Source organism: Myotis lucifugus, unplaced genomic scaffold (genome assembly GCF_000147115.1).
Source record: "Myotis lucifugus unplaced genomic scaffold, Myoluc2.0 scaffold_498, whole genome shotgun sequence".
Taxonomy (NCBI): Eukaryota; Metazoa; Chordata; class Mammalia; order Chiroptera; family Vespertilionidae; genus Myotis; species Myotis lucifugus.
In genome coordinates, this window is record NW_005871546.1 from 250122 (window position 1) to 276824 (window position 26703).

At 45.5% G+C, this 26703-nt stretch overlaps 1 protein-coding gene and 1 pseudogene across 3 annotated transcripts in view; both read right to left on the bottom strand.

The window, feature by feature from the left end:
* The window catches only part of RAB11FIP3 (RAB11 family interacting protein 3), a 97945-nt gene that overhangs the window by 26193 nt on the left and 45049 nt on the right, over nt 1-26703 (bottom strand). For 2 of the 3 annotated variants that reach the window (XM_023744921.1, XM_023744919.1), the window contains exons 2-4: nt 16644-16737; nt 9110-9201; nt 114-325 (exon numbers count right to left, since the gene is read on the bottom strand). In XM_023744921.1, coding sequence (XP_023600689.1) covers nt 114-325; nt 9110-9201; nt 16644-16737 — 398 coding nt within the window. The remainder of the gene's footprint in view (nt 1-113; nt 326-9109; nt 9202-16643; nt 16738-26703) is intronic. The other variant, XM_023744920.1, reaches the window with a different exon arrangement.
* On the bottom strand, nt 22961-23102 carry LOC111823455 (annotated as a pseudogene).

Below are 26703 nucleotides of genomic sequence, written 5' to 3' on the forward strand. Positions count from 1 at the left end.
CCACATCTGTGATGATTCTAAACACTCTGACACAAACCCCTATGTGAACCGAATCTGCCCAGCAGACACATCTTATGCACAATGTCCAGACCGTGCTGGGGTGGATTACAGACCTGCCTGGGAGAAGCAGCAGAGCACCATGGCCAGGCTCCTCCATGGCATCCAGGCACTCGGAGGGCATGGCTGAGCCGCCCGCACTATCCATGTCCCCTTCAGGCTGTAGCTCAGGATGCACCACGGTGCTTGTGTCCTCATCGGTGAAGGTCTCACACTCACTGTAGGTGCTCTCAGAGCCCATGTATGCGCTGTCTGTTACCTCATTGGCCTAAAAGAGAGAGCCAAGAGTCAGTCCGGGCACCTGGAAATAACAATGTCCATGTGCGGCACTCAGTGCAAAAAAACCCAACGCCCAACATAACACACTGCTGCTGTGAAGTAGAAATATCACATGGAGGGGGGAGCTCTCACACATGAAAAAGTCCCTACTATATTTCTAAGCAAAAACATTAGCTTACAAAACAATTTAATACTGTTTTAAAATGAAATATAGGCAGTATGTCCAAGTAAAGAAGACTATTGGAGTAATTTTTTAAATACATTTTTATTTATTTTAGAGAGAGGAAGGGAAAGGGAGAGAAACATCGATGTGAGAAACATTGATTGCCTCCCACATGCCCCCATCTGGGGATCAAGCCTGAAACCCAGGCATGTGTCCTTACCAGAAATGAACTGGCAGCCTTTTGGTGTATGGGACGACGCTCAAGCAACTGAGCGTATGCATACTGGCCAAGGCTGGAGTAATTTTTAGAGTTAGTTAGTAATTATACTTAAAAAAGATATAAAGCATCTCAACACATGGTATATCCCAGAACAATCACCCATTTTATCGCTTCCAGCATTAGTATTATTTATATCTAAGAATTAGCATTCATAGTGTAAGAATATGCCTTTTAATTTAAAAAGTCACCATGAAGCCCAGGCTGCTGTGGCTCGGTTGGACGTTGTCCTATGCAACAGAAGGTTGCTGGTTCGATTCCAGGTTGGGGTCATGCTCTCACATCGATGATTCTCTCTAACAATCAAGAAACTATTCTTTAAAAATACACACACACCCATCTTTTTTTTTATTGATTTGAGAGAGGAAGGGAGAGATTGAAATATCAATGATGAGAAAGAATCATCGATCAGCTGCCTCCCAAAGCCCCATACTGGGGACTGAGCCTGCAACCTGGGCATGTGCCCCGACCTGGAATTGAACCATGACCTCCTGGTTCATAGTTCGACGCTCAACCACTAAGTCACGCCACCCAGGCACTAAACTATTCTTTAAAAAAAAAATGTTTTTAAAAGAAAAGTCACCATGAAGCCCTGGCCAGGGTGGCTCAGTTAGCTGGGCGTCATTTGGTGCACTAAAGGGTTGCTGGTTCAATTCCCGGTCACACCCAGGTTGCAGGTTCAATCCCTGATCGGGGTGCGTATGAGAGGCCACCAACAGATGTGTTCTCTCTCCTTCTCCCTAAAAAAATCAATAAAAACATATCCTCAGGTGAGGATTTAAAGAAAAGAAAAAATTCAAAAAGGTATCATGAATACCTATTATGTCTGTTCAGGCTATGGCAATGAAATTCAATTACGTGCTCTAACTTCAAAATACTAATTAATCAAATTTTTAACCAATTAATTATGTTCACTGGTTAAATGTATACTTTCCCACTAAACATATCTTTATTTTTACCCATGTGGACTCAGCACCTAGCACAGGTCTGGCACACAGCAGGCAGGAAGTATCTGTGGACTGTACAAATTAACTTAAAACTAAAGAACTGTGAAACGCCATTTTCAGTTTATAATCTCAGCTCTAATTAAAACACAATTGCAATGGTTAAGAAATGTAGCCAACATGTCATGCTTACAAGATCCCAAGTTTAACAATTTGAGAAAGTAGCTGGGGAGAAGTGCACTTTGTACTCGGGTTCAGGTATCACGGTTGGTGGACAGTCTGCTCAGATGTGCTAGGATAACAAAAAGTCACAGTCCTTGGCTACGTTTGGGGGCAACTAGAGCCTCACAATGCTGCACCCCCGAGGCTCCTTGCCCCATGGAAGAGGGGCAAAGGACCGTGGTCGAGCCAGTAGGAGCCTGGTGTGGCTCACGAGAGGCCCAGGTCCGTCCTCAGTCTGCTGTCTACCAGCCATTTAGCACGGAATGGGGGCTCAACTACTCTGAGCCTGTCGTCTCATTTGTAAAAGGGGGGGTTGTAAATGCTGATCTCAACAGGTTGCAACCATACGGGATCAAGAGAGACCACAAAGATAGGTCCCGAAACAGAAAATGAAAGACTAGAGTTCATGTGTTACTGGTGGGTGGAATCCCTGCCAGCTGCTTGTAAGGCCAGAATAAAATAGGGAATGACATGAGATGTACCTACTGAGATGTTCAGTGATGTTACTTATGTTTTTAACAGAAAACCCAATCTTCCTTGGAATCTATGGCAACTAAGTTCACTTCAAAATCTGAAACCAGGAAATCACTTCAAGAGGCTCTTGTCCTACTCATCATCCCTGAGCAGGCTGGCTCTGTGCTTGTTCTGCAGGTAGCATAGGCAGAGACGAGTTACCTGAGCTGGGAAGGAGATGCCACTATGTTAGGGAGTAGCTAGAAGGGGGAACACAACCAAGAAGGCACAAAATCCAGTCAATTCCTGATGTCCTGAGGTATGGCTGCCAATTGGCTACCCAGTGGCACTGCTCACTTGCATGGGATGCTACCCAAGAACCACCCAAGGGCACCAGGAAGATCCCCACACCACACTTCCAGTGATGACGGCAAAGACCAGTCAGCTATTCAGTCTTCAGCTGAAAACTCCTACAAGAGCACTGCTCCTTACCTGCAGGACAATCCCATGGACCTCCCCCACCTCAACCTCAGTCCTTCGACTGAGGAAGCAGGCAGGGCCCACACGCCCTAATCCTCACTCCACAGGGCTATTGAGGCCCCCCCCCAAATACCCCTGTAATAGTTTCCTGTGGAAAACAGAATTTGACTCTTAAAAATTTTTTTAATGTATTTTGATTGGTTTTAGAGAAAGAGAAAGGAAGAGGGAGAGAAAAAAACATCAATTTTTTGTTCCACTGATGAATTTGGGAGTGAGGGAGGGACATTAATTTGTTGTTTCACTTATTTATGCATTCACTGGTTGATTCTTGTATGTGCCCTGACTAGGGATTGAGCCCACTACTTCGGTGCATCAGGATGATGCTCTAACCAATAACTGAGCTACCCAGTCAGGGCCAGACCTTGACTGTTAAGGTCAGCTTTTAAAAAGCTAACCATGCCCTGGCTGGTGTTCTCAGTGGTTAGAGCATCAGCCTGCACACTGAAGGGCCGTGGGTTCGATTCCAGGTCATGGGCATGTAACTGGGTTGCAGGTTCAATCCCCAGCCCCGATTGGGGAGCATATGGGAGGCAACCAATCGATCTCTCCCTCCCTCCCTGTCCCCCTCCTTCTTGCCCTCCCTTCCACTCTTTCTAAAAATCAACGGAAAATATATCCTCAGGTAAGGATTGAAAAAAAAAAAAGGCCAACCAACCAGCACTTCTAATAGATGCATGATGCTCTTCTCTGGGCTGCATGGACCCTCGATAGCAGCTCAGCATCTATAAGAGCAAATCAACTCAGCACCCAACATTTCTCTCCAGGAAAGAAGGTCCAGGCACTTGGGCCTGTTTATTTCACCCGTGCAGTTGAGACCGGGGCTGCAGCTGAAACCCCCTTGGAGTTTGGCCAGAATGGAAATAGTTCTCCACTGACACAGAAACAATGAGGCAGAAGCTATAAAACTCGACTGTTTCAAACCAGGCACTTACACACTCCATTCTGGGTATCTCCCCACCTTTTAAACAGATAGAGGGCAAACACTCTCCCACCTTCACCCTCCTTTCTAAAGCAAACCCGTTCCCCTGCACCAAATGAGTCCCCCTGCACCAAATGAGTCGTACGCTGATGAAAACTGTTCACCACTTCACAAAAGGCTTTGTGTTTGCACTTACACCTTAATTTGCCCAAAATTATAAATAAATAGGATGGTGAAGGTCCTGTCCCCACAGCACAGCTATAAACATGCAGAAATCCTGGCGAGGGTATTGGTAAACAGCCTCTTATCTGGAGCTCCCTACACAGACCAAAGCCACGACAGCAGCCCAAAGGGGAGAAGAGACTGGTCGGCTCCATGAGCACCTAGGACAAAACCCAGGGAGGGTCAAGCAGCCAAAAGAGGGACAACTCGTTTCCCAGGTGCTGCCCCACCTTGCAGCCCCTGAGGGTCAGTTTCTATTGGTCAAAGCTGCCTCGGATAAATGTCGGCCAGCAGGTAGTTTTCCAGGGCAGCTGGGTAAACACCTACTTTTCACGAGAGACGAAAGTCATCTTAGATCGTGGTGCATGCTCACCCACAGTCTACTAGACAAAACATAAGAGCAGCTCACAGACATGCCCCATCCATTCATTATTTGCCACTAGACAGGACCTAGCTTTGCCCAGAAGCCCACAAGTCTATGCCACCAACTATAAAAATGTTTACAAATTACACATGTTAAGATGAACTCTTGTGCATCTTAGAAAACTTTACATGTTAATGGTACTTTCACCAGTTAACAAACAATCTGCCAACAGGCAATAAGGAAGGCTGCATACAGAGCCACTAGTAAGGAACTCATGTGTGGCCAACCCTGCCTGGGGTCCCCACTGTCCAGGTTGTGGTCCCTCAGAGGAGAACTAACTGCTGGGCATGGTGTGAGCCTGTGTCCCACCACAACACAGCCTCCTCTTACCCTCAGATGCGAGCCCGCACCAGCTCCAGCCGGCACGCTCTTGGAGACAGCTTCCCCATCGTATCAGAAGCGCGAGGGCCTTCCGTCCAGACTCTCAACAGACAAGTTGTGCTGGGATTTCTGCCAAACCTGTGTGTTCACCTGAAGGTACATCACTGCCAGGGAAAAAGTTTAACCTGCTCCCAGACATGCTCTGTTAAACCTGCTGTGCCAGTGGTGGGTGTGGGGGTGTGGAGGTAGGGGCAAAGTTCAGGAAGTGCCTTTGCTGGGTTCTTAACAGTCATATCTCAAAACAGAATGGCTTTTGTTTTTGACTCTCTAACCTTTCAGATACAGTTTGTACAAAAGCCACATTTCCCTGTTATATTTTATTAAGGCAGCTCTTTTCTCTAGCTGCTGATAGTGGGAGAGGGAGGAACAGAGGAGGTACAGCAGGGACAATTCTTATCAGTTCTGTTTGTGCCTGTTCCGTGACTTTCCCATCCCCTTCCAGAAATCCTGGCACACGAGATCACCCATGTAGGCCTCCAGCACTCCATCCTCTACCTCACTCAGATTCTCAGACGAGGAGCTTTCCTCTCATTCCCTGAACGTCAGTGATAACCCTAAGTCACTTCCTCACTTCTTCCCTTCTCAGACATGCCACATCAGTGACTTTCTCCTAGGAATTATGTTACAAGCGACAAGCCAAAGGGATGCTCAGGGAAATGCTGGGAGCTACGGAACCCACTGAACAGCCCTGGCAGGAAAAGGACCAGAAGCAGCAGCCCATCAATAGTTCTCTGCAGCCGAAACCGGTTTGGCTCAGTGGATAGAGCGTCGGCCTGCGGACTGAAAGGTCCCAGGTTCGATTCCGGTCAGGGGCATGTATCTGGGTTGCGGGCACATCCCCGGTGGGAGATGTGCAGGAGGCAGCTGATTGATGTTTCTCTCTCATCGATGTTTCTGACTCTCTATCTCTCTCCCTTCCTGTCTGTAAAAAATCAATAAAATATATTTAAAAAAAAAAATAGTTCTGTGCACAGGGTCCCCTGACCAACACTGTCGTGTGCCCAGCCAGAAAAATCAATAAAAGGCCTGTCTCTGAAGATCTCCAGCAGAGGCTCTCCAAATGTGGTATTTGGATGTAATGCACATATTCTCCACTCCTATTTTTATTGGACTTTTAAAGACTATATAATGTACATTTTTTAAAAAAGAGAGCAATCTTTCTGTAAGTTTCACAGTACTAGTTTCACTCCCCTAAAAATGACATCTAAAAACCTTAAAAAGTATAAAAAGACATGGAGGAATCTTAAATGCATATTATTAAGCAAAAGTAGCCAGTCAGTAAAGACCATACACTGTAGGATTCCAACTATGTGATTATGTGACATCCTGGAAAGGCGAAACCATGGGGACAAATAAAAGATCAGTGTGCTGGGTGCTAGTGGGTGGGTGGGGGAGTGACTCATGGGATCACAGAGGACTGTTAGGGCAGTGACACTACTCTGTATGATACTATACGGTGGATACAGGACATTGTACATTTGTCAAAACCACAGACTGTACACCACAACAGTGACCCTCATGTAAACTATGAACTTTAGTTAATAATAATGCATCAATATTGGTTCATCAGTTTTAACAAATGTACCCACTAAGGCAAGATGTTCATGAGGGAGAAAACTGTGTTGGTGTGTGTACAGGGGCGAGGGGGAGTGATAGGAACTCTTTGCCTATCAGCTCCATTTTCAGTAAACTTAAAACTGCTAAAACATAAAGTGTATTAATTTTAAGTAACAAAAAAACTTTAAAAAAATTTCCTCCATTCTAAAAAAATTAGGATTTAAAAACCTGAGACGCATTCCTTTGGCATACTCTTTGAAAAGCCTGGTTCCCACCATGCCATCCAAATGCAAGAGGTGGGAGTTGGCACACCCCCAGGACGGAGGCAACCACAGAGGCGGGAGGGCCACAGTCATGTGGGCTGAGAGGGCGATTCACCCACTCAGAGGACAAAACGGGGTCATGGTCAAACAGCACCCCTACCTGCTCTACCTAGGTTTCGGGGGAGGCAGCCCCACTGCAGTGACTCACTCTTTTGGACCAAACAAGAACTTTAAGTACAAAATGTGTTGATGCCTTTTACTATCCTGAGTAATCAAACACTGTATTAGTTTTCTAGGCCTGCTGTATCAAATTACCATAGACTGGGTGCTTAAAACAATAGGAGTGTGTTCTGACAGTTCTGGAGACCGGAAGACTGAAATCAAAGTGTCAGCAGGGTTGAGTTCTCCCTTCCTGCCCCTTCCAGCTTCTGTAGGCTCCTGGCGGTCCTTGAGCCTGTGGCTGCATCACTCCAGCCTCTGCCTCCATCTTCACATTGCCTTCTCCCCACTGTGTCATCTCCCTTTCTCTTCTAAGGACACGCTATTCAGCATGATCTATCTGATCCTGAGGTCCTTAACTCAATTACATCTGAAAAGGCCCTTCCCTTTGGAGAAAGAGGGTCACATTCACAGGTTCTGGGTGGAAAAATGGCAGCAGAGTAAGTGGATGCTGCACGGACATGCTCCCAGGAACAAACTGGTATTCAACTAAAATACAGAAGAACTTCCTGAACAATCAATGGAAAACTCGCCAGAGAGAACCCTGATACCCGAGGACTGAAAGTGGAGACTGCATAGAGACTGGTAGGAGAGGCAGAGGCACAGGTTCTGGGTGGATGTATCTTTGAGGGACCACCATTCAATTCACTACACATAAAATATTTTAAAAAACTGATGTAATGTCCTAGCAGAAATATGAGAGAGGAATAAAACAAGAACACTGATGATAAAGTGTATACTCTTGAGACATGATTAAGGATTCAGTGCTGACGACATAAGTAACAGGATCCTGCCATACTGCTGGGAAGGCAATTCTCCAGATGCTCCAAACAACAAAGGCTCTCCCCTGGTCTAGCTGCATTCCTGAAAAATTCAAGATGTGTCAAACCTCACAGAACCTTCCTACTCAGGCCTTGTAAGCAGCCTCTTCAGTCACAGGGGCTGGCAGTTCATCTGAAAGCTGACACATCAGAGCCATGCACACCCGGGGTCCCCCGCCTGGCCACACTGTGCCTTGCAATCAGTACAAGTCCCATCTGGGTACTGGCCTCCACATGCCAGACTGGGCCTGGCACTGCCCAGTCGCACCCAGAATGCACACAGGGGACAAAAAGCGGTGGCTCCTGCCCTTGCGGGGGCTCAGGCTCAGCTGGTACTCTGGGACAAAGCTGTGAAGGATGAACAGGCCCAGGTGGCCTGGGGGGAAGGGGGGTCTGTGCTGGCAGAAACGATAGTCAGGAAGTGAGCCTGCATTTATCTGAGGGGTCACCAATACCTGGGCAGCTCCTCACAGGAGGGGCATGAGACAGAGAAGGAAAGCAGTGGAATTCTGAGGTGAGTTAATATTCAGAGGGAATTTCAGAATCTATTCTGTGCAACCCCCTCATTTCACAAAGGAGCCGAGGTTCAGAGGACTGATGTGCAGGGCTTCAGGCCCAGTGGGTCACAGCCTAACCCTGCTCCCCTCACTGGGCAACAGAGGCTGAGGGGCTAGCAGTGGCCACCACGGCCTTCCCCAATAGCTCTTAGAGAACTCAGGAGTTTCCAGTGTATTAAAAAAAATTCTAGACTCAGCCACCTGGACTCTCCCAGCATCTGCCCCAGCCCACCTCTCCAACTAGTGGGACACAGTGATAGTGGTCTGTCTCACAGACCTTCCCCAAACCTTGGAAAAATCACCCTCAATTACCAGCAACACCATGTAACCATAGCAACGCTGGCTTCTTCTGGGGGTAGGGGGCAGAGTAAAGCAAGGCATTAATCAAAGGTCTCTAATAGACCCAGAAAATGGTTTGAAATGTGATAAAATAAAAACCTCAAAATGAGTCCCCTGCTCTGGCCTTGCTTGGCAGCCTGACAGAAGGTGACAATCTCACGAGACTCCTAACTGCTCAGCCTGTCACTCTACTAACAACGAACCCAACGGCGTCTCTTGTTAAGGTTCTCAGTTATGTAACACTCAGAGTAGACACCTATCGACTGTGTGCTGGAGCCAGGAGTCCCCCAAAGCCCACCAACCACAGTGCCCCCAGTGTACACAGGGCTGCAGAGTGAGTCCTTCCCTGCCCTTGCAGCCATTTCCTATATAAACAGCCAGGGAACCACTAAGTGAAGCAGGACTTAAGATTGAACAGAGGAGTAGGCGTAACATCAAGTTCCCTCTCAGCTCTCTTGTGAAAACCACTTGCCTCAAAGGTAACAAAGTCCTCGAACTCATCAGGGCAGGCCTGCGGCTCCTCGTCCTGGGCAGGGACAATGCTGCACAGCTGGCCATCAGAATCTGCGGGAGAGAAGACCCAGACTTAGCAGGAAACCCAGACCACCCAGAGAGGGAAGGGGGAAACGATGTGAATGGGCAATGGAGCCTGGACTGGCTATGAGAAACCCGGGGGAAGAAAGGTTAGGGTAGGACAGCAGGTCCCCGACGGAAACAACACTTTGTGCCAGAGTTCTTAGGCAGTGGTGTGGAGGCCAAATGGTAACTACTTCTTAAAAGAGCTGGACAACATTGTAAAAGAGAAAGAGCATGATACTTGCTCTGTGACACCGCTCACGGCTTTAAAAAGTATTAGGTGCAAAAAAAAAAAAGTATTAGATGCCAGATTTAATTTTTTTTAAATTGTACATGTTTGGGGAGGAGTGAGTATAATGAAATATTAGCAAAATAACACCTTGTCCTCAGTGCTGGACTCACGGTCAGGTTTTATTTTCTTCTTTTTTTGCTTAACGTTATCTTCTCCAATATATGTTTTATTTTATAACTAGAGGCCTGGTGCACGGATTCATGGACATTGAAAGGAAATTAATTAGAAGGTGGCCAGTGGGATGGGACTGGGCAAGATGGGCCGGACACGCCCTGGAGTCAACCTCCCGCAGTCCTTCCCTGGCCGGCCGCACCTGGGGAGGCATCTGCGAAGTGAGCGGGATCCCTCCAGCAGGTGGGGTCCCTTGGCTTGGCCTGGGGGTATTGGGCTGAAAACAGCAGTCCAACATCCCCTGAGGGGTCCCAGAGTGCAAGAGGGCACTCTGCAAAGTTGCTGTTGCTCGGCAGGTCCTGCGCTGAGTGTCTGCCCCCTGGTGGTCAGTGTGTGTCACAGCTACCAGCCTGAGGGCTGGTCATTTAGGCTTTTATAAATATAGATAAGAAAAAGTTAAAAAGAAAAGCAATCTTTTCATGATGGACAGGCTATAATTCTGACGTCAGCAATAGAAACATCACTTTTCAAACACAACCAATTCCCACAAAGAAAAGGTACTGGCTTCCACTGTCTCCTGACCATGTTCAGGCCTAACACTTTCCAAAGAGCGTGCAAGTTATGGAATTATGTTTCTTGATGTTGCCTCACTACAGTATACTGTCATATCGTAATAAATATTTATTTGATTTTTATCCTCAGTCCTGACACAGAGCTCCTAAAACTCTGGGAACTTCCTTGTGATGGGATGCAAAGAGCATCCGTTGTTACTCATTAAGAAGCCCCTTTCTGCCTTACCTGGGTTTAAACTAATGAGGTGACTCTTGGAGGATGGAGGTTGGTTAGGGAACCGACCTTGTGGTTAGAGGGCTAGAACTTTCAGTTCCAACCCGACTTCTCAAAATGAGGGGGTTCAGAGAGCTGGGTTAGTGAACACATCATATGGGGAAAATAGCACATCCCAAACTCCACAGGGACAGAAGCCCCTACATTGTGGACCCTCCAAACCCACCCTATATACCTCTTCATCTGGCTGTTCATTGTAACCTTTATAATAAACTGGTGACAGAACTAAAGTGTTTCCCTGGGTTCTATGAGCCATTATAGCACGTTATCAAACCTGAGGAAGGAGCTGTGTCAAACAGAAGTGTGGGTAACCTGGGCACCTGTGGGGTCTGCGCTAACTCTGGGCAGTTGACGTCAGAACGAATTAAATTGTAGGCCACCTAGGTGGGGTCTGCAGAGAATTAGAGAATTGCTTGGTGAGGAAAACCCACACATTGGATGTCAAAGTGTGAGCAGAAAACAGATCACAATAGTACCTATTTAAAATGTATCAGTTACTTATTCAATATATCTCACATAATCTAACATAACATCAGTCACTTATTTAGAAAGTGGAGTAGAGTCTTTGAAGGTCAAATGGAAGAGCAAACCTCCCTGGACGCTCCTGGGGAGAGTACTTTGAAACGGTCATCACCAGCTTCCTTGGCTAGAGAACATTCTTCTTTGGCAACTGGACCATGTGGGGAAAATGCTGCCCTCCACATCCCCAGCCAGGTTCTGAAGGGCCAGTGGTGTGAAGTCACTGACAGCCAGTATAAGTGTGGAAGGAGAATGAATGTTGAAGGACCCTCACCACAGAGCAATAGCTGGACACATGGCTACTCCGTCCAGTTTCTAAAGAGCTCTCTCAATTTAAACAATGATGCTTTTCCTCAATAATTATGAAAATTCAAGCATTTATGCATTTAGTAATTATGAGATGTCTTTGCCAATTCAATACTGCTTTGCAGTAGTAATTAAGGCCCTTAAACCAAAATCCCTTATGTGGCTGCTGTTTTGTATTGTTTTCCCTGGGAGTGTGACTAAATACCTGAGGGCTCAGACTATGGCGGGATGAAAGAGCCTCAGCGCATGGCAGGCTGACAGCCTTGGAGTCCCCTGCACTGGAGGTTTGGGTCTTTGGTGCATGTGAACTACAGCAAACTATATGTGCCCTTTTTAAAAAAATATATTTTTATTGATTTGAGAGAGGAAGGAAGAGGGAGAGATAGAAACATCAATGATGAGAGAGAATCATTGATTGGCTGCCTCCAGCACATCCCCTACTGGGGACCAAACCCGCAACCTGGGCATGTGCCCTTGACCGGAATCAAACCCAGGACCCTTCAGTCCGCAGGCTGATGCTCTATCCACTGAGCCAAGCCGGCTAGGGCTATATGTGCTCTTTTTGAAGGGGGAGAGGATTGCTGTGGACAGAAGTTTTTGGTTTCTGTGACAGGAAGTAAAGAAGGACCATTATCCCAGTGGTCACACATCTATAATAATAAAAGGGTAATATGCTAATTAGACCGGACATCCTTCTGGGCCTCATTTCAGACGAAGCCGGGGCCGGAGAGAAGAGCCCGGGTCCCGGCAGCCAGGGGAAGGAAGGCCTACTCTTGCACGAATTTTTGTGCATTGGGCCTCAGTATTTTATAAAAGGCCAGACTGTTTGGGACCTATTTTCCCCCTCTTAAATGTTAAGTCTTGCTTGCACTTCCAAAAATTGAAACACAGAGTTTCAAACTCTTAAAACTTAGCGAATCATTTCAGGCATGTGCTCACATTCCAGTGGTGGGCATATGATTTAGGAGTCTTGCCCCACATGGTGAAGAGAAAGATGTGAATATAGCTGATGTTTTTCTATTCTTGATGGGAACTAAATAGGACTCTTCTTTCAGTTTTCTTCTACAAAAACTAAAGCAATTTGCAATTAAGTGGAAATTTTTAATGTGCATTTATCTTATTCTTTCAGAGTCAATTTGGGGGGGAGGGGGAGACGAGCCAGAGCAATGGCCTATTTGTAATAATTCCCTCTCTATCTCATTCTATTCCTGAAATAAGGCCTGTGGTTGTGACAGTAACAATCTCCTTGCGCTTTCCCTGCAAACTGGGTCAATATATCGTGTCACTTGCTATGCCGCTCCTGGATACAGAATAAAAGTCTGTCAGACAAGACAGGCTGTGAGCAGCCATGATGGCACACTGGAGGGAAGACTCAAAGTGCACTGGAGCTGAAATTCAGTTGGCGTAATCATGCTTTCCACTCTTCCAAATGCTATGAAATAACATTTCACAATCATCTTTGACTTGCTTTGATCCTAATTTTATTTTCACTCTCCCTTCCTAACAAAAGTTAAATGATGAAGTCAAATTACAAAAAAAATTTGCAAATTACCAAAAAAGTAAAGCCAAGCCCACAGCTCTGAGCAAGACCGGCAGTAGATCCGATGCACAGGGTGGGTGTTCCCCACGCCCACGCCAGCTACAGTCACCTGGAGGCCCTGCCACTCATGCCCACTCCAAGACATAGACCTGCTCTGCTGGTGTTGAGCCAAGGGGCCTCTCAACAGCCCTTCCACAGGGAGCCTGGGATGGAGTTGAATTGTGAGGCCTCTTGACAAGAAGGTCAAGTCTTCCCACAGTGCCCACAGCCCCGTCATGCCCCCACCTTCTGATCCTGGTTACCCAAACCAGCCACAGTGACCTCCCTTCAGCTCCCAAATGTGCAGGGCACACTCCCTTCATGTCCCCCACCTGGACCCTGCCACCCCTTCCCAGACTTTCTCAGGGAGAATTCGATGGACCACCTCTGGCATCACCCTCCTCCTGAGCTCCTGTTAGCTCTCATAGCTCTACGGCCTCAACGTGTATGGGCTGTCCTCCACAAGAATGCCGGCTCTCAGGCAGGGGACTCTACTTCCCAGAGTCTGGAACAATCCAGCTCAACAGTGTCCACACCCACAGTCCTTCCAAGTCTAAGCTGTGCCCTCCCTTAGCTACTGCCCCTCCATCCAGCCTGATTCAAGCTCTCATCACTAAAACCTCCCTTCAGCCCACCCACTCAAGGACCCTGACCCATCTGCTGGCAGGCCAACCCTATCCAAAGCCTCCGACCTTTCTGCCTCCTCAACCACACACCCCAGCAGCAGACTGTCCCTCATATTCAGAGTCCACTACCTCACTTCAGAAGCAGAGGTCTGTTCTACACAAGCTAAACTCAGGGTGGGGGGGACAGCACCTACAATGCACCTCCCAATATAGTTTCGTGTTGAGACCAAGCCTCAAGCCTCGCCTTTTGGGGATGCTTCTATTCCAGAATGTTCTTGCCATTGGAAAAACACGGCACCATTTCCTGAAGATATTCATAACTCCAGGACTGACTGGGGGGGGTCTTATTTTTAATTAAATCAAAGTGGAAATATTACCAACAAGGATGCAAAAACAGAGACTCAAACAATCCCAGTGGGGTTCAATGGTGTGTGTGGGCTGGACAGAGGCAGGCCTTTCCCTAGGTGAACTGATTTTGTGGGGCTTGGAACAGCAGGAGGCTGCTCCCCAATACAGAAGAAGGTGCAGCTGCAGTTAGCCAGTTGCCTGGGGAATGGGGACAGAGCAGGTGGAACAGGACATGTCAGCCAGGAGGTTAAAACGGGAGCGCAGACTGGAGAGACCTCTGGATGTGACAGAAGAGCCCTGGCCAGCTCCTCTCAGGCAGAGACACAGAAACCCTACCTCGTGCTTCTCTCTGCCAGCCCCTGGGAAGGACAGAGAGTGCCTCAGCTTCAGTGGGGGTATCCCAGGCAAAGGCAAGGAAGAGGGCAGAGGGGTGGGGTGCGCAGGCAGAGGTCCTACCTCAGCGGATCAGGGTGATGGTTAACCATTAAGGAAAGATCAGGACTCAAGGAGACAGGCCATTCTCAGGTGACCATTTTCTCTCACTAGATTGATAAATATCTACACATGCCTTAAGTCACTGAACTTCAAGACACATGCAACCCACGAGACAACCAAGAGGGTCAGCAGCCAGCAACCCGTTCTATCCGACAGATAATCAGCCCCTGCAGAGACAGCTCCTGGCTCTCAGTGGGCAGGTCAACGGCCCAAGAATTTTATTACAGTGGACTGGTTGTGCCTGCCTGGATCAAGTTTTCCGGGAGCATGTGACCCCCCCAGGAACTCCTGCAGCGGAGCCTACTTCATTTCGCACTAACCATGGCCCAAAAGAACAAAGAGCAGCCACCAGCCTGAATTTTGACTAGAGAGAGCCTCAGAGTTTGACCACACAGATGGCCCAGGCTCCATCTCTCACTGACCACTGCCCATACCCATGGGCCAGCTGCCACTGCTGCTCCCAGCATTGCCACTTGAGAGGAATCTGGGCTCCTCAACCACCTGAATCCAAGGAAGCCCAGTCTCAACCCTCAGCTGGAAGGGCAGAGACTACAAGGGGCATGTCCAAGGCCCAGAGCTCCTCCGGGCCCTTTGATTTGTGCCTCAGGGAACACACTGATGCCATCATCCCTGTGCTAAGGTTGTGCGAGTCAGTCCCCACCCCCACCTGCCACACTGACAGCAGCAGCACCTCCCCTGTTGTTCCCTCCCTCGTTTCGTGCTCTGTACGCACAAGGTCCCTGGCTGCTTGTTCACCATGGGTCTCTGGACTGTGCTGGTGTTCATATCTGTGTGGACTAACTAGGTGAAAGAAGTAACAACACACAGGGCTCCATATACAGAATGCTACTCAAAGCCATCTGGGATTTGGTGTTTTAGGAAACCCAGGCCCTATGTGACACTGTCGGGCAATAATTTTGGGGATGTAACAGAGAAGACAGGTGAGACTCTATCTACAACTGCTAATAAGACCTCGGGTTCAAAGGTACCCCGCCTTGACTGGACCACCATGATGACCTTGGGCTCTGCCGAGTCTCTTTATGCCCCTCTTCCTCTGACAAGGTGCAAGAAGGAGGGAGACAGCCTGTGACTGGTGACTTCCCAACACTGCACTCCTGACACCACCTGGCCAAAGATGGGGAATGAGAAGGAAAGGTCTACTCAGAGCTTCAGAGTTTCATTTGAAGAGGAAAGTGCTTGGGCAACTGGTAAGAGAGTAAAATGGTACAACTACTTGGAAGAACATCTGGCAATTTTACACGAAACTGAATTCACATGCACATGACTAGCCACCCCACTGTTGGGTACAGGCCCCCAACTCATGAAAACATGTATCTACACAGACCTGCCCACCGATTTCACTAGTAGCTTTATATATAACCCCCAACTGGAACCATCTATCCCCAAACAAGTATCCACCCATGAGGTATAAGCACATGATGGAGCACTACTCCATAACAGAAAAACAGACTCCTGATCCAACACAATGAATCTCAAAAACATCACGCACGGGGAGAAGCCAGGTGAAAGAGCAGATATGGATGATCATACTTACATGAAGTCCATGAAAGGCAAAACTAATCCATGGTGACAAAAATCAGCAAAGAAGGTACCAATAAGAGGAAGGAGATTACTGGAAGGCCATGAGGGAACTGCCTGTGGTGATGTTAGTAACTCTGGGCAGTGATTTGCATTACCAGACACAGGAACTTGTCAAAATTCACAGAATGGCACACTTAAGGTTTCACTGTAGGTAAATTTTTACTCTAAAAAGACTGCAAACAACTATTGAACTCTGGGTAATGACTGATAGCATGCTGAAAAGTTTAGGCTGAAGTGTATGGAAGTATACAGATTTGTAATGCATCCCATTAGAAAAAAGAGAAAATAGATAGGAAGATGGATGAATAAAGCAGATATGGTAAAATGTTGCCTGCAGAATACAGATAAGAGATATACATATGAGTGTTCACTGTGTAAGTCTTTTAATATTTTTGTGTGTGTCAGTTTCCATTAAAAATTCTTTGGGGAAAGTGGCAGTAGTTTTCTAACATTATGGATAAGTAGTTGAGTCAGTCAATTCTGGAAGATAGGGTATGTGAAGAGCAAATAACAAAAAAGGAGAGAGAGCATCCTTAAACCTGGGGCATTTTAGGGACTTCAAAGAGAAGGGAAGACATTAAGCTCAGCAAAAGGAGTCTGAGGCGTAATGGTCATTAAATAAGGGGTGGCTGAGCAAGAGGGAAGGACAGTGGTGGAGTTGAGGAAGGGGTGAGGCGATGGAAGCACGGGGGGCGGGGTGACTGACCTCCATTTCTGATCGCCGTGATCCCTTGGTAGAAGTCTTCAAAACTGATCACGCCGAGCCCACTGGGATCCAAGTATTTTGTTAAGTCCTTCACCTGCAATTGCCAAGTAAAAATATGTTACTCAAGCCTTTACAAAATTGGAAGGGGTATATCATGCACTTGACCTTTTCACCATATTTAGAGAAGCAGTCTACTTATAAGGTGCCATGAAAATAAGAGCCACTGGTTTCTCTGATGCAAAGGCCCCAACAACTCCAGACAGAAAACAGGCGGTATCCTAAGAAGGTGCCAACGACACCTGGGACAATGAGTCAGGAATAAGATCCTGCTTTCAAAAGTCAAGAGCCATGCTTCTTGAGTGAAAAGATAATCCAGTGTTAACATTTTAGCATTATTCTAGCCATTGTCTAGATTACTACACATAGCACAGACCCACCCATCCTTTCCAACAGCTGTGCAGAGTTCTTAGGAAAGACAACGTAGGCAAGTAGATCTAAAAATCATAAATAGTAAGTCAATAATTCACACATGGGTGTTATAGAAAATGAAACTCTTTGAAAAAAGACATTTGTATTTCCAAGTATAAAATGGATTTCATCAAAATTTTAAAGTTTTGCACCTCAAAAGACATCATTAGTAAAACTAAAAGATAAGACACAGACTGGGAGAACATATTTATAAATCATATATCTGATAAAGGACTTGTATCTAAAATGTATAAAGAAATCTCACGGTACAACAAAAAGACCAAAAAAAACACAATTTTTAAAAAATAGGTAAAAATTTTCAACAGTTGCCCTGGCCTCATCCCATGCACCAAAATATCATGGTTCGATTCCCAGTCAGGGCATATGCCTAGATTGTGGGTTCAATCCTTGGTTGGGGTGCATATGGGAGACAATCGATCAATGTTTCTCTCTCACAATGATGTTTCTCTTTCTCCCCCTCTCCCTTCCTCTCTCTCCCTCTCTCAAAAAAAAAATTTAAACAGTTATTTCATCAAAGATATACAAATGGCTTATAAGCACATGAAAAGATGCTCGATATCATGAGTCCTCAGGGAAATGCAAATGAAAACTACAAGCTATCACTCACTAGAACAGCTGTAATCAAAAGTATTAACAATAACAAGGATTGGTGAAGTTGTAGAAAAATTGGAACCTCATATGCTAGGAAGAATGTAAAATGGTCTGGCTAATTTGGAAGATCATTTAGCAGTTTCTTGAAAAGGTAAACATAAGCTTAGTATACAACATAGCAATTCTACTCATAGGTATCTACCCAAGAGAAAAAAAATTGGGGGAAAAAGATGTATATGCAAATATTCATAGCAAGCAGCATTATTCACAATAGCAAAATAGCAAAAGCAATTCAATGTCCATCAACTGAGGAATGGATAAACAAGATGTGATCTATCCAACAGACTATCATTCAGCCATAAGAAGGAATAAAATCCTGATACATACTACAACATGAATGAACCTCAAAAACATTTTGCTAAGTAAAAAAGCCAGATACAAAAGATCACAAATTATATTCTTTCATTTAAAGGAAATTTTCAGAAAAGATAAATATATAGAGATACAAAGCATATTAGTGGTTGCCTGGGAAATTGTGGGGTGGAAGTGGGGATGATTGCTAACAGCATGAGAACTCTTTGGCACGTGGAAATGTTGTAAAACTAGGCTGTGATGATGACTGCATAACTTTATAAATTTACTAAAATTCATTGATTTGCACATTTACAGTGGGTAAATTTTATGGCACCTAAATTATACTTAAACAAGCTCTTAAAAACAAATGAATAGTCCGGCCGCCTTGGCTCAATGGTTAAGCCTCGACCTATGATCCAGGAGAACATGATTCGATTCCTGGTCAGGGCATATGCCCAGGTTGTGGTCTCGATCCCCAGTGTGGGGAGGGCAGGAAGCAGCTGATCAGTGATTCTCTCTCATCATTGATGTTTCTATCTCTCCCTCTCCCTTGCTGAAATTAAAAATATATTTTAAAAAATTATATTTAAGAAAACGTCCCTAAAAAAATTAAATACATATTGAAAGACTACATGGGGTACCTAAGAAAATCAACTCCCAATCCCAAAAGACCTACTCTAACACTTAATCTGATAAATTTTTTGGACTTTGAAGGAAAAAAACACACCTTTGAATAGCTATGTGAAAATCAAATGATTTTATAAAAGAAAATTAGATTATCATTAAACTTCTCCACAGCAACACAGGAATATTCTAATTCCATTATTCCAAGTGTTGTTGAGGACTGGGATCCTCCACATCGCCATGAGGTATCTATCACACATGATGTTTTAAAAATGAAACAATAAAACCCTTCTAATTGTGTTCAATTAACAGTGAGCACCTGTAGCACACCTAGGTTGTGATATTTAAATTCAGTTTCCATTGAAAGGAATCAGGACCCTTGGAGAAATGCCAGGAGATGTGCAAGTTAAGCCTGGAATTTCTTGTCACACCTGAAAGCAAAGACTTTACTAGGTCACATCAAAGAACTCGGGAGCCAACCTAAACAGGATTTTATTTTTAAAATATATTTTATTGATTTTTTACAGAGAGGAAGGGAGAGGGATAGAGAGTTAGAAACATCAATGAGAGAGAAACATCGATCGGCTGCCTCCTGCACACTCCCCACTGGGTATGTGCCCGCAACCAAGGTACATGCCCTTGACCGGAATCGAACCTGGGATCCTTCAGTCCGCAGGCCGACACTCTATCCACTGAGCCAAACCGGTCAGGGCCTAAACAGGATTTTACAGTAAAAAATGAAACAATATGAGCATTGATGAGAATGAAAAATACAGCAGACTGAAATATATCACATTTTAGTCAATTAAAGCATAATTATGGTTAAAAAACAACAACTAGTCATTAGTGGAGGACACTAGTGAATCAATTTATCATTGTGAAAACTAAGAAAAGGAAAGAACCAAGCAGTTAGCCTGCCTTTCCTATACAAACTGTTAACTCAGGGTAAGCAACGGTAGTCATGAGGGGAAGTGTCTCTTCAAGAATCATTCCAGCCCTGGCCTGCGTGGCTAGGTTGGTTGGCATCCTCCCTTTCACGTGAGGTCATCCAGTCAGGCACATGCCTGGGTTGTGGGCTCGATCTCCGGTAGGGGGCGTGCAAGAGACAGTCTATCAATGTTGTGCTCTCACATCACAACGTTTCTCTCTTCCTTCCTCTCTCTTTAAAAATCAATAAATTATTCTTTAAAAATAAATAATCATTCCAGCCAATAATCCAAAAAGGAATGATGGGATTCAAATGTCACCATCCTGCAGTGCTTGATGAAGAAATGGACATAATCAATGACCCTCAGTGCTTCCCAAGGGCACAAAAAGACAGCCAATAAGACACCAAATGCCTCCTGATGGAAGTATGTGACGCCACCTGAATCCAACTACCAATTTACAGGAAATGCAATGATCAAAGCAATGTGTTTCAATAATATCACAGGGATGTAATCAGCAAAACCCAATCCATGAGGACCTTAAAAGAGACAGATAATGCCCTAACCGGTTTGGCTCAGTGGATAGAGCATCGGCCTGCGGACTCAAGGGTCCCACGTTCGATTCTGGTCAAGGGCATGTACCTTGGTTGCGGGCACATACCCAGTAGGGAGTGTGCAGGAGGCAGTTGATCAATGTTTCTGACTCTTTCTATCCCTCTCCCTTCCTCTCTGTAAGAAACCAATAAAATATATATTTTTAAAAAATACATGTAGCCCTAACCTGTTTGGCTCAGTGGATAGAGCGTCGGCCTGCGGACTGAAGGGTCCCAGGTTCGATTCCGGTCAAGGGCATTGTACCTCAGTTGTGGGCACATCCCCAGGAGAGGGTGTGCAGGAGGCAGCTGATCGATGTTTCTCTCTCATCATCAATGTTTCTAACTCTCTATCCCTCTCCCTTCCTCTTTGAAATCAATAAAGATATATTTAAAAAAATACATCTACATTAAAAAAAGAGAGACAGATAACTGGCCCGGCCAGTGTGCTCAGTGGTTGAATGTCGACCTATGAATCAGGAGTTCATGGTTCAATTCCAGTCAGGGCACGTGCCTGGGTTGGGGGCTCAATCCCCAGTAGGGGCCATGAATTGCTCTCGTCATTGATGTTTCTATCTCTCCCTCTCCCTTCCTTTCTGAAATCAATAAAAATATATTAAAAAAGAGACAGATAAGTGACCTGTTATTTTCAAGGAGAAAAAAAAAAAGATGGAGAAAGTAAACCTTTAGGAGAAGAAACTTAGGAGCCTGGCTGGTATAGAGCAGTGGTTGAGCGTCAACCTATGAACTAGGAGGTCACTGCACATGCCTGGATTTTGGGCTCAATCCCCAGTAAGGAGAGTGCGGGAGGCAATAGATTATTCTCTCTCATCACTGATGTTTCTATCTTTCTCTTATGCTCCCTTGCTCTCTAAAATCAATAAAAATATATTTTGAATACTGATCCTGGATAATGAATATTGACTGAGTATTTGATATTAAGGAACTGTTGTTAATTTATGCACAGTGTTTTTATATATTTCCTAAAATATTTAGGGATACTTTAAAAACCTGGGGGCTGTCCTGGCCAGTTTGGCTCAGTGGATAGAGCATCAGGTTCGATTCCGGTCACGGGCACATACCTTGGTTGCAGGCTTCATCCCTGGTGCTAGATGGGGTGTGTGCAGAAGGCAACCCATGTCTCTCTCACATTGGTGTTTCACTCTCTGTCTCTCTCCCTCCCTTCCACTCTCTCTAAAAAAAAAATAGAAATCCTCATGAGAGGATTAACAATCCTATATAATAAAAGCCTAATATGCTAACTGTCCAGTCGTCCATTCAACCAATCAAAGTGTAATATGCTAATGATATGCTAAGGCCGCTCAACTGCTCGCTATGATGACCACTGACCACTGACCACCAGGGGGCAATCAACCAGTCGCTGTGACATGCACTGACCACCAGGGGGCAGATGCTCCAATTGGTAGGTTAGCTTGCTGCTGAGGTCTGATCAGGACTGAGCAAGATAGGCCAGACAAGCCCTGGAGCCCTTTCATGGTCCCTTCCCGGCTGGCCAACCTCCCGCATCCCTGCTCGCCTCGATTGTGCACTGGTGGGATCCCTCAGCCTGGCCTGTGCTCTTGCAACCCGGGACCCCTCGGGGGATGTTGGAGAGCTGGTTTTGGCCCGATCCCGCAGGCCATGTCAAGGGACCCCACTGGTGAACGAATTCGTGCACCTGGCCTCTAGTAAATAAATAAATACAAACCAACCAACCTGGGGCTGTCCTAGCCTGTTGCTCAGTGGTTAGAGTGTCAGCCTGCGGACTGAAGGGTCTTGGGTTCCATTCCAGTCAAGGGCACATACCTCAGTTGCAGGCTTGATCCCTAGCCCCAGTTGGGGCATGTGCGGGAGGCAAACAACTGATGTTTCTCTCTCGCATCCATGTTTCTCTCTCTGTCTCTCTCTAAAAAACCTGGGGCTCAGGTACATACGGCTACTGTACATATACAAAACCAAATGGCCATAACTGACAGCTACTGAGGCTGGGCATGGGATACTGGGGAAGCATTACACTATTCTCTCTACTTTTGTATATAATTGAACTTTTCCATAATGAAAACTTTTTTTGTTTTATTAATCCTCGCCTGAGGACATTTTTTTCCATTGATTTTAGAGAGGGTGAAAGGGAAGGAAGGAGGGGGTTAGAGAGAAAGAGAAACATCAATATGAAAGACACATGAATTGGCTGCCTCCTGCACACACCCCGCACCTGGGCCGGGGATAGAACCTGCAACCCATGTATGTGCCCTTGACCGGGAATGGAACCCATGACTCTTCAGTGCATGGGACAACACTGTAACCACTGAACAACACTGACCAGGGCTCCATAATGAAAACTTTAAAGAGAAAGAAAGAAAATAAGAGAGAAAAAGAGCAAGAAAGGAAAAAGAGAGTGGGGAGGGAGAGGGGGAAAAAAGGATGAGTTGATTAGCCAGGGAGAGGTGACCTTTGACCACAAAAGGAGGGAAGGACAATACAGGAAACAAGAAAGGTAAGGAGGGTTTCAGCATGTGAATACTTAGGACTAGAGTGTAGGCAGGGTATTTCAAAGGTAGAGATTCAAAGCTAAGGCTATGATGGGCATGAGCCCTGGCTGAGACCAACCCATAATCCACACCACCCGTAAATATCACTCAGGCCCTCCTTGGCGCTGGGCAGGCTGGCAGATGCTGCAACATACAGCCCTTTCGACATCATTTGTTGACGACGTTCGACATAAAGTCAGACTAGAACTGGACCAGCTCAAACTGACTGACTCTAACAATCCAGGATTCTCTTATTTTCCCATCGGGGGTCAGCACATCAGGAGGGCAACGGATAAGCCTCGCCCTGGGAAAATCACCTTTGTGATCATGGTATGTCCCCTGCCAGGTAAGTATACAATCCAGGGTCCTTGAGCCAGAAACCGAATCTCCCTTTTCTCCCTCCACAACAGGAAGAGATGGCAGCCCCTATCCCTACATCTCAGGGCCCTGGGTGTTTGAGACACTGGGCTCAGAAGTTTCCTCATCAGCTGATTTCCTGAAATAGCTGAATGACTCCCTCCTTATCTCACAAAAGCCTTCATTCCTAAAGCACATGATGTCTAGTGAGAATCTTGCTGGGTATTTAACCTGGAATCCACAGGGGCCAATCTGTCCTTAAGATTCCTAAGAATTTCAACAGTGAAGCTACTAATTGAACACAAAGTACCAAGTCATTCATCCTGAAACATTAACCCAATGCTTTATAAACAAATAAGTAACTGAAAGTAGGCCCTTTTATATGTTACCATGTTAGAATGAGCAAAGGTGAATCAAAGTATACATTTTTTAAAGTCCACTTTAACTATATTTTCTTTGGAGAATAAATCAACAATGATTTGGGGGTGGTTCTAATGATCCAAGTCCAAAGTTCTCCATTCACAGGCTTTCAGAAAAACACACAGTAAGATTGAAATATCATAACCTGACATTCTTGGAAAATCAGCAGAACCACAAAAACAAGCCAAGAGATGTACACCAGGGCAGTCAAAGCAAGCCAGCACTCCTCCCTCAGACGGACTCAGCAAGTTGCAGGAAGGCCATGGGAGAAGAACCCACTCTGCAACCACCTACCAGAGGAAGGAGCTGGCTCCCACAGGATTATTTTAATATGAGAAATTTACTAACAAATTGTATTGTTTCTGCTTCAGATGTGGAGACATAATCTGCAAGAGAAGATAGCAGAACAAGCTCTCTAACCTGTTAATTCCAACTACAGAAGTACGGCTCACAAAAACCACACTGAAAGCACAGCACTTTACAGGGAAAACTACCCCCATTTCTGCACCTTGTTGTGACTTGAATTATAACATTTTCAAAAAAGCTCATCTTATCAAAAGCCATGGTGATACTATTAAGCACTTCAACCTTCCTAACATATAGAACACTCCAGCCAAAGAAAGTAGAATACATATTCTTTTCAAGGAAGTGCTCGTGGAACTTTTACCAAGACATATACATTCTGGACCACAAAACAAGTTTCATTAGATTTTTAAAATTTCAAGTCAATATTAGCCATTAGGGAAATGCAAATTAAAATGACAATAAGGTACATACACATCTACTTGGGTAGCTAAAATTAAAAAGACGGGCCATACTGTGTACACCAAGTGTTTGGAAGCATGTGGAGGAACAGGAATTCTCATACACTGATGCTGTGAATGTAAAATTACAGAACCACTCTGGAAAACTATTTAGAAATTCCTTAAAGGGTTAACCATGTATCTACCATAAGACCCAATCATTTCACTCCTAGGTATTCACCCAAGAGAAATGAAAGCATGTGTCCATTTGTGACCTGTTTCTTTGTCTCCACATTTTGGCTGCTTCCCTACATTTGTTTCTATGTACTAGGCATAACTGCTATGTCTCCCAGACTTGGCAGAGTGGCCTTGTGTTATAGTAGGTGACCTGTAGGGCCCAGCGGCACCCTACACCCGAGATGGGTGCTCCAAGTGCACCCGTGTTGGCTGTGTGAATTGTCCTGATGTAGTTGAGCCTTGATTGCTGCTGATGTTACTGAGAGGGATTGACCCCCAGGCTGACTGGCTGTGAGGACCAGCTAAGACAATAGCAGAGGAGCTGCTGTGCGGGAGCTGAATCTCCGGGGCAGGACTTGCTTCAATGAACTTTGGGCCTGCCAAGTCCACCCCTTGAGTGTGTTGCTCATGGAGGTGGTAGGATTGTAATCTGGCATGGTCTGAAGCTCTCCACTAGGTGTATTGGCTCTGGAGCCTCCCAGGCAGTGTAAAGGTCAGCCACCTCCTGTGCTCCTCCTGAGGATTCCTGGCAGGAGCTACAGAGTGATCTGTAGATGGCTGCTACTTGTGCTGGGCTTGGAGGTGCCCTGGAGAGGCCAAGATGCAAACCAAGGCCAGCTGGCACTAGTGCCAGGCCTGGGGCCACTTAACAAGAGGTACAGGGAGAGACAGAGAGAGAGAAACATCACTGTGAGAGAGATACATCGATTGGTTGCCTACCGCACACGCCCAATCGGGCCAGGAATTGAACCTGCAACCAAGGTATGTACCCTTGACCAGAATCAAACCTGCGATCCTTCAATCCACAGGCCTATGCTCTACCACGGAGCCAAACTATCTAGGGCAAAACATTAACTTTTTTAAAATTGACCAGCTGTGTGGACACAAAATTAAGGCTCGTTTTCTCCCTACACACCTTAAGCCCTCTGGAATTACTGGGTCCTGCTGGGGAAAATGAAGTCATATAAGTATATCTAATGTTTACCTTTTGGGAAATTTAAAAAGCAAGGTATGTTTGCTTTTAAACTTACATTTGAAAATAAAACAATAACATTAAGAGTTTTCCAACATTGAATGTGCTCATTTGGAACTCAGTTTTTCTGCTTGAAGTATAAGAACAACTTCCTACATCACCTGTGATAAACTGATTAACCACCCTTGTTTAGGAGGTAGAGCTTATAAAATTCTAGAATAGAAGTATCATGCTGGTCTTATAAGGAAAAGGTCATCACATATGCCCCCGAAGAGGCATGTATACCATTCAGGAATACATTTTTGTCTTTCAGAAATATGTATTGCAACGTTACCAGCTGTACCTTCCATCACTGGAAGGAGCCTGTTCAGCATCCAGGTATAGCAGTGCTTGGCTAACTCTCCTTGATGTTCCTCAGACAGGGACGTGGGTTGCCTCTAACACCAGAAGCTGCTTTCTCCCTACATCTGTCACCACTGGGATTCTGGCAGATTGCTGCTCTCCACAAGTCCAACACCCACTCTGAAGATGTCGGTGGAGGAGTGGGGTGGGCTGCAGAGAGACCAAGCTCTAGGGCAGTTCTGACTCTCCATGTTAGTTCTGTTAACATCGTTATGGAGATATAATTCATTTACCACGTAATTCATCCATTTAAAGCAAGTATGTCAAACTTGCAACCGGCAGGCTGTGAGTTTGACATGCTTGATTTAAAGAGTACAATTCAGTGGTTTTTAGTATATTCAGAGAGCTATCTCTGTGTTATTTTAAATACAATAAAACCTTAAAATGTACATGAGAATCCTCAGAAAAATAGTCAACTGGACACATTCAAGCTTCATCTAAACATACTAAAGAAATGAAACAATTTACAGAAGTTACCAAAGAACACATCCATTTAACATTCATGTAACCACATTAATCGGAGGAAACAGTGGCACCTCAGGAAGCAGAAACCACTCCTCCTTGTTCCTACATTTCAGGTCTGGTATTGGGGAGAGCTGGGGTGCCAGAGGAGAGAAGGGGAGCAGCTCTTAGAAAGGGACACTCTTGGCCTGTGGCCCCCTCCAAAAGCCTATAAAAATATCCCCTCTGTGGCTTTTCTCTGGAATGCTAACCAACTGGATAAAGGATGATGCAGCTTACAGAACTCCACTCCAGGCTGTGTGAGGGCAGCATGGGCTCTAGCCCAGTGGTTCTCAACCTTGGCTGCACACTAGAATCACCT